The 13,661-nt window shown below is 42.7% G+C and overlaps 1 protein-coding gene across 1 annotated transcript; it reads right to left on the bottom strand.

Moving 5' to 3' along the window:
- Positions 1–2,761: 2,761 nt before the first annotated feature.
- Positions 2,762–13,317, bottom strand: LOC124795516 (fucose mutarotase-like). Its single transcript, XM_047259580.1, has 4 exons — positions 13,176–13,317; positions 8,557–8,696; positions 5,080–5,258; positions 2,762–3,011 (listed from the first exon to the last, which is right to left on the bottom strand). Exons 1-4 carry the CDS (start codon positions 13,258–13,260, stop codon positions 2,960–2,962), a joined length of 456 nt encoding a protein of 151 aa, XP_047115536.1. The 5' UTR covers positions 13,261–13,317; the 3' UTR covers positions 2,762–2,959.
- Between the last annotated feature and the right edge of the window lie 344 nt (positions 13,318–13,661).

Raw genomic sequence — 13,661 nt, 5'->3', positions numbered from 1 at the left:
GGAGGAGGCTTGCACCTCTTGTCGCCTTGCGTGGTACCATCACAGCACAGGCCGACATTGAAGTTTTAATAACCTTCTTGCTTCCCACAGTTGATTATCAATTCGGGGATGGCGATTGCATCTTTCAACACGATTGAACACCTGTTCATAATGAACAGCCTGTATCCGAGTGGTTGCACGATAGTAACATCCCTGTAATGGAATGGCCTGCACAGAGTCCTGACCTGAATCTCATGGAACACGTTTGCGATGTTTTGGAACGCCGACTTCGTACCAGGCCTCACCGACAGACATCGATACCTCTCCTTAGTGCAACACTCCGTGAAGAATGGGCTCCCATTTCCCAAGAAATCTTCCAGCACCTGATTGAACATACGCCTGCGAGAGTGGAAGCTGTCATCAAGACTGAGAGTGGGCCAACACCATATTGAATTCCAGCGTTATCGATGAAGGGCGGACGAACTTGTAAGTCATTTTCAGTCAGGTGTCCGGATACTTTTGATCACATAGTGTGTTCTTATGTATGCATCCATGTGTGTTTCTCATCTCCTCCTAAACCACTGCAATCGATTTCAACCAAACGTGGTACACTGCCTGAAAAGAATCGCTGTGTGGGTACGAATCACTTACCTCTCAAAAGAATGCAAGTAGGGTGAAAAGAACTGTAGCCCACGAAGTGTAGCCATCTTTAGTGACATTTCATCTCTGTTACCATACTTGGTCATGTTGCACTAAAGCAAAGCAGATGTTCTTGTTATGTACCACAGTATACGTGATACATCATTGTAAAAACCCCTTCCTTATTCCTTCCTAAAATGGTGTTTTTATGAGTTTGGAGTTATTTAGTAGTTGATTATAGCTGAAGAATGCTATTGTTCCAACTGGTAAATAGTGCAGCAATTTGTTTTATGCTTAACTTCTAATATGTCTAGTTCAAATGCAGTATTAGGGACTGACTTTATTTTATAGCGATAGAACATCTGTTTCCCACTAAAGTGATCGTGATACTGATCTGAAAAAGATTAGGTGACAACAGTATTTTTTATGATAGAACATCAGAATGAAATTTCAACTCACTTTCCATATTTGGATACTGTTTTAACACTTGTAGATGTGGAGTACTGTGCAGTGTAGCTTACACCAAGAGTCATCATCTTGGACAGTTTCCAGCCTCAGGCAGGGTCTGTATGGAACATAGGCTTTGCCATTGTCTTCCGTCTCGCCACCATCTCTCCCTCCATCTTCACGTTAGTCCAGTCTTCTCCTTTCTTCTGGTCACATTCCTCTACTCCTTTTAGCCATCTGTCTCTCGGTCTTCCCCTTGGTCTGTTTCCTTCCAGTTTCATCTCGTGTATCCTTCTGGGTATCCTCTTCTCCTCCATCCTCTTAACGTGTCCATACCATATCAGCCTTGATTTCTCTATCTCCTCCTGTAATGGTTTCACCTTCATGAACTCTCTGATCCTCTCATTCTTAACCTGTCTATCTCTGTCACTCCAATACTGATTCCCAAGAATTTCATCTCTCTTGATTGTACTTTGCTTTTCTCTCTTCCTTTCATAACCCAGTTTTCTGATGCATATGTCAGGATCGGTACATAGTATGACCGGTATATAACCTTTTTACTGATTTGGGGTACATCCTTGTTCCATATCAATCTTCTGACACTCTTCCGAAATGCTTCTACTTTTCTCCCCCGCTTGTTTGTTTCTCTGTCATTTTTTCCATCTTCCTGTATCAGGTGTCCTACATATTTGAAAATCTCCACTCTCCTCAATCGTTTCCCACCAATTGTTATTCCAGTTGTTCCTCTCTCCTTCTTTCTTGTTATGATCATCATCTTACTCTTACTTATATTAAATTTCATCACCAACAGTAATCCTAATTAATTACATTTTTCCAGTAGTTCAAATTGCATGTTAGTGTGCACGTTTGTCTAGTGTTACAGCTAACAAGTGGTTTCTGTCTGGTCGGGTTAGTATCGACATTTTAGGCAAAGGTTGTCTGTTCAGAATATTATTTGTAACTATGAAATGGCATTGGGGTAGTTCACAATCATGTTTTAGACATCAGCGTAACAGATATGATATGGAAAATAACCTTGTGATACTTGTAAATATTACACTTTTTGTGCTACTGACGTATTTTGCAGACATTTTAAGCTTTTAATTAACATTGCGACACTTAACAAACATCATATATGTGGAAAATAATTAATCTGAGGTTTCGTTGTCTCTTACACTAAAAGTGGTATGCAGATCGAAGTATGAACGCTTGCATCTGTAGAGCGGTTGCTTTAATTTCGCATTTTCAAGTTTTTCAGAATACTACTCGAAGTGAATTTCATTTCAAGCAAAACGTATCTCAAATTCATTAATTACATTGTGTAAGCAAAAGTTGGTTTTTAAATATTTATGAAGAGCATTTTTCATACTCTTCTCATACTGCGCAGGAACGACTATAGGTATACTACTGATAATGATGAAGAGTTTACCTTTCATATCACAGACTGCACAATGATAATTGAAGCTTCTTAAGTAGTTAAAGAAAATTAATCATAATCAAATCAGTAAACCTAAATTTAGGTAACAATCGCTTAGCTTGACAGGTCGCTCACTGACACAATTCATGAAGAAATGCTGTACCTGGCTTTGTGATATGAGGTTGAATTTCATTGTGTTGCTAGCGAACACCTCCCCTGACCACTAGCAAAGTAGGTCCGGCTGATATACTGCACTCTAACTGTATCTTCAGATTCTCGTTCTATTTTGCTTCATTTTTGTATTTATTTTTTCATACAGAAAAGTGACTAATATCTTTATTTATAGAACAGTGAATTACATATGCTATTTTTTCAAATGCAGACATGTGATAAAGAAAAATTTCACACAGCTTTCAAAAGTGTACACCGATCCTTTGGTGAAAAATGTAACCAATATTCTTCACGACGTCCGGATGACTATGGTATTACGCCCATCTTCAGAATGATATTTCCATAGAGAGACGTCTCCCTGCAACAGAAACGGCGTAAGCTGCACTGTGAAAATTGTTACCTTAATATAGGCTACAATGCGAATGAGAGACACATGTACCTACACTCAAATTTGCTTTCCTACATGTTTTATTTTAATGTTTCACACATGTTTAATATCAGTTTTATTTAGCGAAGTTTAGTTACAGCAATCCACAGCAAATTTTCACACTTCTACTGTTCAACGATCACTCGTAGCACACCAGAATAATGATTCAGTGAACGTAGACTGAGATATAAATAATTTTATAGAATTATTTGAGTAATCTAGAAGCAGAAGTTTACCAACAGCGTGATAAATAATTTAGTTTAGTGGACTTTCCGGACTGAAGTTTGCTTAAGCGTAAGGAGCTACCAGCCTTATTTTCAATACCACCATTACGACAAAAACATACAAATGATTTTATTGTTATTACGGGATGACAATTATTGAACTCAGTGAAATAAAATCGTCATATCTTCTGAAAAGTCTGCGTCAGACGTTCAAAATATAGGGTTGGCCGTGGGGTGTGATGGGAATTAGTATGTGCCGTATGGTTTGATTTAGCGACGAAGCTCACTTCTATTTGGCTGGGTTCATCAATAAGCAAAACTGGAGCATTTGGGGGGACCGAGAATCCGCATTTCGCAGTTGAGAAGTCCCTTCACCCTCAACACAAGCGACTCCTTTTTGTGGGACTGAATTAAAGGCAAGGTGTAGAACAATAACTCCAAAACCTTTACTGCGCTGTGTTGTGTGCAACGTCCAGTCACGGAATAATCCGTGTGATAGTCCTTGATGGCACAGTACATGAAGGTTTTTGAAGATGAATTCAACCCCATTAACCACAGTGACGTCCGCGGGGTCGTGATCTTGCGGTAGCGTTCTCGCTTCCCGCGCACGTGGTCCCGGGTTCGATTCCCGGCGGGGTCAGGGATTTTCTCTGCCTCGATATGACTGGGTGTTGTGAGTCTTTCACCATCATTTCATCCTCATTCACTCGCAAGTCGCCATAGTGGCGTTAAAGAACTTGTGGAGCGGCGGCCGAACCGCCCCGTGAGGGGTCTCCCGGCCACCAATGCCATATGCTCATTATTGTCATTATCCAAAGTGATTCTGATTTCGACAAGATGTGCTTCATGCAAAGCAGGAGTCTTGGAGGAGCAATTTGGGGACCGCATTCGACCCCATCGGAGCAGGAGTCCTGGAGGATCACTTTGGGGACCGCATTCTGACTCAGGGGTACCCAGGGGCATGGGTCTCGATTGGCCGCCATATTCTCCGGATATTAACACATGCGATTCCTTTTTGTGGGACTGAATTAAAGACAAGGTGTACAGCAATAACCCCAAAACCATTACTGAGCTGAAAACAGCCATTCAGAAGGTCATCGACAGCATCGATGTTCCGACACTTGAGCAGGTTATGCACAATATCGCTATTCGTCTGCGCCACATCATCGCCAATGATGGCAGGCATTTCGAACATGTCATAACCTAAATGCGAATATCTATAGTGACGTTTACATGTTGAATAAAGTGTGTGCACGCCGTAGTTTGTAACTAATTTACGTATTTTTCGTATAGTTCAGTCATTGTCACCCCTGCAGATATTGCTTCTGATGTGAAAGACAGGTAAAAATCAGTTAAGTCAAGCATTTTGATTTAGGTAACGCTAATGTGGAACACATAATAATCTATGGGCTCTGTGATAAAGCTGTCCTTATTAGCCAGTGTGCAGAACTGTACTCAGAAAGCCTCAGAGACTTACCTTATGTGGACCATGGCGCACACCTGTATGTTTCTGTCGTGGAACTGGAGGCTTTATTCCTTGAATGGGAGCAGTAACAGTTCAGCTTCCAAGACGTGCCCTCTGCGAAACAAGTCGTTCGCCTTTGTGTTCCTCCCGTCCAAATGCAAGCGTTATTTCATGAGCAGGAACACTACCTCGCCACTTCCAAAGACTTACTCTGTATAGACTATGGTACACGCCTTTCTGTTCCTCTCGGGGGAACTAGCAACATTATTTCTTGAGTACCAACAGTAAGCCACCGATTTCGAAGACTTACCCTGTGTGCACTACGGCGAACGCCTTTTTGGCTCTCTCGTAGAACTGGAAGCGCTCTTCTTCATGGAGCAGCGGTTCTTCGCCAGCCTTCTTTATCTCCTCACAGTACTTTTTCCAGACGGGCATGGTAGCGGGGAATCCTTTCTTCACATCATCTTCAACCACAGCCATAACGACAGCCTGCGTGCAGATAACATTTCTGCACTTTAAATGTACTGTACTCCGTGATATCACGGATGTTTCTGTGATTACTACATACTAACGTTTGGGGAATGATTGTTACTCATGAACACTTGAAAGACAACAACCAATGTTTCATAAATTTTGAAAACAGTATTCAAACAATGATTAACAGTTGTGGAGGATAAGGTGCTTACTGCAAGATGGGAGCACTCACAGAGAGAGCGATAGGGAATGTCTTTAATGACAATGAAAGTGTCTTCTCACACCACCCTGATAGTTATCATGTAACACAACTGTGTTTTATGACCGGGCTTGTAGCGTGGACCAAAAGCACGCGGTGGCAGACTACAATGATTGGCCTGTAGACCACGAAACTAAGCTCTTGTTAGTTTCAGTGTAGAACTGAAATGCGAGCGGTATACTCCGCTTTAGCCTATGCAGAATGACAAGACGACGACCATCAATATTACAGGCGCTCTCCATAACGACATCGTAAATGGAAATTTCTCCTAGTGCACAATCAGTTTTACACTTCAAATTCAGTAGAGTCAGAGTTTCACTATTTGTTCTCTGTCTACTGACCAGTTCCACGTAAGTAGGAGCTGCGACTGCAACAATTACCTTGAGTTATATTATTCAGCACACTATCGCCGTGGGTTAATAAGATATGTAGTGACCGTTCATGTCGGGTTGCCAGAAAAAACGGAAAACCATCTGAGTATGAATATTAGGTGTAAGCCTTGTTAATTAGATACGTACAGTGTAAGCCACTTTCGTCAGTCCATTAAGAGGTCATACGCATCGAGAGACCTCAGATTTCACGCTCACTGATTGCGAATTAGAGGTAAAAAGCGACGTAGTCACGTACCATCGGTAAGCGAACACCCCAAAATGCATGTAGAGATCCTCAAATTTCAGGTAGAGTCCCAAACCGAGAAGAGTTTCGGACAGAGAAGAGTTCCAGACAGAGTAGAGTTCCAGAAAACAGCCTCGGATGATTCACTGCATACAGCAGACACTGTGTGAGTCACTATTATACACAATGAAGGTTGCACTTCAGGAAGGACTCGCAAAGCTCGCCTGTACGTAGCTCTCTACGGTTATTGGATTCCAACTTATGAGTACATTTGTCTTCTTATACCTATGTCTGTATGTGAATTTCACTGTGATGTGTACTTCAATCCGGGTTCGATTGCAGCAATCGAATCTGGAGCTTCCATGGTTCGTGATCTGTAGTACCATACATTAGTGCGTATAGTCGAATCCTAATAACGTCATGGGCCGAGGTGGCAATCTGTTCTGGTAAGTGTTCGGAGGATCTAGTAAGCCTCACCTATGTTTCACATTGACCGAAGTTATAAATTAGTTACACTGTAGGAATTACTATAAACAGTCACACGAATTTTAGAAATGATACTATTGCACAGTTATTAGTTTGGGGCCGAAGCCCATCGTCAGACGGTAGCGTTGATTTCTTGGCAAATCTTACATTTGTGTCCTAAAATATAACAAATTTATTTGCAAACTATTTCAAGACATAAATGTAGAAACTTTTGTAACTATTTAATCACAAATGCTTTGTTATATCTTAGGACACAAAGGTACACCTTGACAAGAAATCAACGATACCATTTGGCGTTGGGCTCAGGCCTGGAACTACTAACGGTATAATTAAATCATTTCTAAAAACCATGTAGCTGGTTGCCGTATTTCCTACAGCGAAATTTACGAAAACATCTACCATGTTCTCTAACCGTAATAGATAAAATAATGTAATAAACTAGTGTCTGTGCTCCTATGTATGTTCATTGCAAACACGTCAAGAAGCAACAGAAAGCAGACCAGTAAAGCAGTTTCACTTCCCTATCATCGTGCACCAAGAAACGGATGACCTAAAACTCTGATCTCACAGGTAGCTTCCAAGTAAGTGTGTTGTGACCCCACTTCGGGCTATGAAAAATAAGAAGTGAGGATATTAAAAAAAAAACAATGGCTCTGAGCACTATGGGACTTAACATCTGTGGTCATCAGTCCCCTAGAACTTAGAACTACTTAAAGCTAACTAACCTAAGGAAAACAGACACATCCAGGCCCGAGGCAGGATTCGAACCTGCAACAGTAGCGGTCGCACGGATCCAGACTGAAGCGCCTAGAACCGCTCGGACACAGCAACCGGCGAGGAGATTCACCACAGAGTCGGTGATGAAACGAATACGTAAGGAAACACTGACCGGAAAGAGGATGGCACAGAAGAGAAAAACGACGTCTTGGAAGATTCAAGAAATATCCTAACCGAGGATCTAAGAGGTCCTGGCAATTCCTCGATTACTTAATTGGAAGATGAAGGTCGACGATTGCAAAGACACAGACATTATCTAGTTAATCAATACATTATATATATACTGGCATACAACGTGACTGGCTCTAATGGTTCAAATGGCTCTGAGCACTATGGGACTTAACATCTATGGTCATCAGTCACCAACGTGACTGGCCTGAGATCAACGTCTATTTGAAAATGACATGACATGTACTCTTACACATGCAGTAGACCTACGAGTCTCTTATTTCCTCCAGTCAATGTACGACCTTCAAAGAAAAACTGTGTTAATGTGACTCTTCACGAATTATTCTCATTTCAAATTGCGTGTACTGTCTATAACTGCATTCCCCTGCCGAATTGTCCCTATTCAGGAGTACCACAAAAGTACTAAAAAAAAAACCAGTTAACTGCTGGATTATTAAAGTCCCCCCCAATCATGACAGTATGAATATGGATCTTACGTATTAGTGAACTTAGGTTTTCTGTGAAGTTTTCGGTTACAAAAAAAAAAAGGCTCTGAGCACTATGCGACTTAACTTCTGAGGTCAGCACTCGCCTAGAACTTAGAACTAATTAAATCTAACTAACCTAAGGACATCACACACATCCACGCCCGAGGCAGGATTCGAACCTGCGACCGTAGCGGTCACCCGGTTCCAGACTGTAGCGCCTAGAACCGCACGGCCACTCCGGCCGGCTTTTCTGTTACATCTGTGGATGAATCTGGCGGTAGATAGAAGGATCCGATTATAAATTTATGCCAACCCTTCACAATGTGTATTGCCCACACAATATCGCATCCAGTTTGCAACAACTCCTGTTAAACCGCCGAAGTATATTTACACTTGCTGTACACACACACACACACACACACACACACACACACACATATGTAGGATTTCGGTATGGTAGATCTGTTTGAAGTTACCAGAGAAGAGGATTGGCGTTTATGGGAACGGGACATGGGCTCACCCTGTAGGGCACATGGCGGTCCAGAGGCATCAGCTGGAGGACGGCTGCCAGCAGCTGCGGGATCTCGTGGCCGTCGGCTCGAACCTCGCGGGGACCCTGGCGGCAGATATGGCTGGTGGGAAAATTGGCGTCTGCGAACACTGTAAAGAATAAAAGTCAGCATACAGCACTGAACCAGTAGGCGCAATCGGGACTGCCACACTAAGACCTGTTTCTACTCAAGACCTAACTGGTCACAGAGAGCTATACTAAACGAAAATACTCTCTAACAAGGAGACGTCCCCAGCGGTGCAATCGACTTTTTGACTTTTAGTAGGTTAAGACCTCAGGTATCACACACTGGAGCCATTCACCTGGGTAGGCTCTCGTTTACAAGTAGCTGACGAAAAAAATGGGAATTTTGCGTGTCATTCAAGAGCTTTAAAAAACGTCCGTTATAGAGTCTGGTTGCGTGGTGGACTGGATAGAGTAAGAACTTCCTTTGCAGGCGATTACGGGTTCAAATCTTGTCAGGGGCAGTAAGTTTGTTTCATTGTTAAATCTTTATCGGAATGACTTAGACTATTTTTCTTCAGTTAATTGATTTGATTGTAATCTTTTAAATTCCATATTAATCATTAGCCGAGCGGTCTTGGGCGCTGCAGTCATGGACTGTGCGGCTGGTCCCGGCGGAGGTTCGATTCCTCACTCGGACATGGGTGTGTGTGTTTGTCCTTAGGATAATTTAGCTTATGTAGTGTGTAAGCTTAGGGACTGATGACCTTATCAGTTAAGCCCCATAAGATTTCACACACATTTGAACATTTTGGGAACAAAGTTCTTACGCGGATTAAAATGATATGACGAAGGAATAGAAATAAAAATTACTTTTGAACCAAGTAATTGAATAAAAATTATAATCGAAGTAATTTTGATAAAGATTAAAAATGAAAACAATTATGTATGTGATGGGAATCGTATCAACAAACTCCTACTTAGGAAGCTGTTATCCTACCCCTTACACCACATAGCCAGGCTACAGAGTGGGACTATTTTCATTCTGTTATGTAGCACACAAAATTCCGAATATCTTTTTTCGTCATTTACTCGCTAACGAGGGCCCACCAGGGTGAATGCCTGCAGTGTGTGATACCTGAGATCTTAACCTACATCACTGTGTTGATAGTTTCAAAAAGTCTATCACACCGCTGGGAACTCTCCTTGCAAGACAAAAAGATGACGCACCATCTCAGTTAACCGAATGGAACGGAAATCGGTACATTTGATCTACGTGCACAGACAAATAAATGATTGTTTCAGAAAAACTGGATGGTTTATTCAACAGAAAGAGCTTGACAAGTTGAGCAAGGGTGTTTATCGACTTCTGGCCCTTAGTTAAGCATTTTTTCGGCTTGATACTGATTCACAGAGTAGTTGGATGTCCTCCTGAGGAATATAGTGCAAAATTCTGTCTAACTGGTGCTTTAGATCGTCAAAATACCGAGCTGTTTCGAGGGCCCTGCCCACGGTGCTCCAAACATTCTGATTTCGGCAGGGATCCGGCGACTTTGTTGGCTAAGGTAGGGTTTGACAAGCGTGAAGACGAGCAGAGGAAACTCTCGCCATATGTAACCGAGTATTACGACTAGCCATCGGTGACCGACTCACGATTCATCGCATTCACTTCCCATCGTTCATTACGTGAGTTGTTGCCAACAGTCGTTGATACCGTTAAGTTCACTTTTACATTGTACAGGAAAGGAATTAAATCTGCCGAGGTGAAATGAACAGATGTCGCTCGACTTGATCAATGAACAGACAGTGATACTAAATAATAACAGTGACAACCGATCAGATACGTTGAAACTTCTTTGTATTGAATATGCAGTGACAACCGAACTTTTGCGCCAGAATGGGACGCAAACCCTCAACAGTATTATTCCTACATACCTCGTGCTAGAAAGATCAATGACAGCGAAAGTTTCAGTCAGTCTTTGAGGCACGCTTCGTTTTAGTCCTGGTCTGCCACAAAATTTCGTTGTTAAATATCTCATAGAATTACTGCCAAATGTAGAAAGCTTTCATAATGTGCATAGTAAGAGGCATATTCTTGGGTTAAAGGTTTAACACAATAACTCTAGTAATTACTTTAGAACCTGTATATATGTCAGCAGGCAGCATAATTTTGCGTACAAAAATTACCCAGAGTATATTAATCTAGTATATGAGAATGAAATCACATAGAGATTTCCACCAAACTTTACATGTTCAGTCAAACCTTTTCGAAACTACTTTTCGGTCACACTCTTTATAAAACCAAGAAAGGAAAACAATCCAGCGCTTACTAAATTTTCACTGTTCGCACAGTACAACTTCAGCCTCAGGCATGACGTTTTTAATCTTTATTTCTTTACTACCGACTCTGTTCGCAACATATGTCACTGAATGCACCTACAAATGTCTTTATACGACACTCACTTCAGGAGGTATGACGTCATAAACACTGAGGAATCGACACGATTTTATTCTATTATCGGCGCCACTGTACGGTTGTTTAAAGGACGACTATAAATCTAACTTCATGTGTTGTAAATGTGGTTTATTTGTTTAGTTCTACACAAACTCATCGTTAGTTAACAGAATGGACGAAAGCAAGGAAATAACCAACGGTATGTAGGGTGTCCGTAGAAGAATGTCCCAGTTATAAATTGTAACATTACAACTGCAAGTGTCGTAGAGTTGGTTTAAGGTCACAATTAGAAGAGTAACAGAAACAGTTTTGGATTAGACGTGAACGAGTATTGCTTTGTTGTTCTCCCGCTTGCAGCGCCACATATGTCACATAGCCAAAATGGCGACTCCTGGGTGTAAAACGTTTTGTGTTCTGCAGTTTCCTAAGAGTGAATCTTTAATTTCAGTTCAACGTGAATTTCTGTTTAAAGTTTAATTGTGTGCCCCCCCTTCCCCCCCCCCCCCCCCCCGCTCCCCCCCTCCTTGCGCATTTTCATAGAAGCAACTGAAATCCTTGAGACTGATTATTTAATCAACAGGGGAACGGACTTCCAGCTGTGCGAGGCATAGGTGCCAGTACTAAGCTCCATCAAAGCAGGAACCTGACATCGGCACAGGAGAAGCAACAGAAACGGCGGGCGAGAGACAACTGAGACCCCCCCCCCCCCGCCACACTGCAGCTGCACCCCTCCCCCTCCTTCAACCCCCCCCCCCCCAACACAGCCACCCACCGACCCACCCACCCACCCACACACACACACACACGCAACGGGGCACGGCGCTGCTAGCGGCAAGGACCAAACTCTGGACCGCCAGGTATAAATACTTCCAGCACGCAACAAAACACTTCATTGTGCCAGCACCACCTGCTGATGGCGGAACGGTTGTTCGCCGAAATATCGTGGACCTTCAACGACTGGATCCGGCAGTACTCCCGAGAACCTTCGACAAAAGATACTTTTTATCCATTACATTCGTATTGTAAAAGGTTATTCTTTTTCCATTACTGTGCTACTGTATCCGACCACTTTTGCTTCTGTACATGTCCAATGGTCTAATAATGAATTTTAGTTTGGGGCAGTCTGATACCACCCCCGCCCTCCCTCTCCCCACTCCACCATTTAGTATACTGTGTTATTTTTTTTTAGCACAAACTTAACCAAAGTGCGAGAATTATTCGATTTTAGGTTGGATGTATGCCATATAACTGAAGATACATATATTCAACGCTAGTAAGCAACACTAGGATAATCTATTTTAGTTTGTTGTGTGATTTGTTGTAAATAACCTAAATTAAACGCTTAAAACACTTCATTGCAATGCGGACATTCTTTATGGACTTGGGAACTATTGTGAAACTAATAAAACCTACATAATTAGGGTTCTGTGTCTTCTACCATAAAGGTTTTACTTAACGCATTAGCTCATTTATAATCAGACGTCTAAAGTTGTTTTAAACATTGCAGCTGGATTATTTAAGAAATTGCGGTTTGGGGGTAACTGACAGTTTCTCACACATTGGAGCGGGTTCACCCACCCAGTTGCAAGGGAAACCGCAGTGTGACGCTGCGTACCAAGTAGGGTGTTACCTGACTGATTTTACAGACACAAAGCTTTCGTCAGAGGGATCATGATGATGATGATGATGATGATGATGTTTCGTTTGTGGGGCGCTCAACTGCGCAGTTATCAGCGACCGTACAAATTCCCAACCTTTGCTCAGTCCGTTGTCATCACTTTCATGAATGATGATCAAATGATGAAGACAACACGAACACCCAGTCATCTCGAGGCAGGCGAAAATCCCTGACCACGTCGGGAATCGAACCCGGGTCCCCATGCTCGTGAAGCGAGAACGCGACCGCGAGACCACGAGCTGCGGACGTTGTCAGAGGGAAAAGTGATACTAAGTGCCACAAAAATAACGGCAGGATGAACCGTTCTCTCACTTTCAAACAACACGAACGAAAAAAGACGCGGCAGCCACGTCGTTTTGTGTGTCGTTTCGTGCAATCAATCCTGTGAGAAACGTGCGTTATCTTCCTGTGACAACAGTGTCCATAACTTTACCTTAAGGAAACTGCGATGTAACCGTGAAGATATTATGATGATAACATTACGTGACTTACCTATTTCATCTCCGTGGCCCATGCAGGCTAGGACATGCAGTAGTTCAGGAGATATAATGGTGGGAATTCCCTTAAGCCGTCCCATTGCGGTGTGTCGCGTAACCGCTCGTGTCCTAACGCAACTAACTCTAGTCGCCTTCGGACGACCTTCTCAGCGTATCAGCAGCCAAGGAGCGTCTCACAGACATTCCACTCCGGCCAGGCAGAGTTTAGCTTGCGCTGCAGCAGCCGGCCGAGGTCGAGTATCAGACACAGCCGGCCGTCAGTGATCTTGCCGACAGCAGTTGTGTTATGTATGCAGCGCTACTGCATGCGAAACAACTCTAAAGCCTGGCTAACACCGGAGCGAAAGAGAGTTTCTTTCAGGTGTAAACGGTAAGTGAGCGAGCAGCATTCGGTCTTTTTGGGTTCGCTTCACTGGTGCTCGCGCATGTTCTGTTGGTTGTCGGTCTTTTGTTGAACCATCCACGGAAGTTTGCGTTCTCT

This window comes from Schistocerca piceifrons, chromosome 4, assembly GCF_021461385.2.
Source record: "Schistocerca piceifrons isolate TAMUIC-IGC-003096 chromosome 4, iqSchPice1.1, whole genome shotgun sequence".
NCBI lineage: Eukaryota > Metazoa > Arthropoda > Insecta > Orthoptera > Acrididae > Schistocerca > Schistocerca piceifrons.
This window is presented reverse-complemented; position numbering and strand designations above follow the sequence as displayed.

Coding starts and splice junctions, on each gene's coding strand:
- LOC124795516 (XM_047259580.1), bottom strand. CDS start 13,260: ATGGGACGGCTTAAGGGAATTCCCACCATTATATCTCCTGAACTACTG. Junction 8,697..13,175: donor GGGCCACGGAGATGAAATAG/GTAAGTCACGTA, acceptor TATTCTTTACAG/TGTTCGCAGACGCCAATTTT. Junction 3,012..5,079: donor TTCGCCGTAGTGCACACAGG/GTAAGTCTTCGA, acceptor TTTCTGTTGCAG/GGAGACGTCTCTCTATGGAA.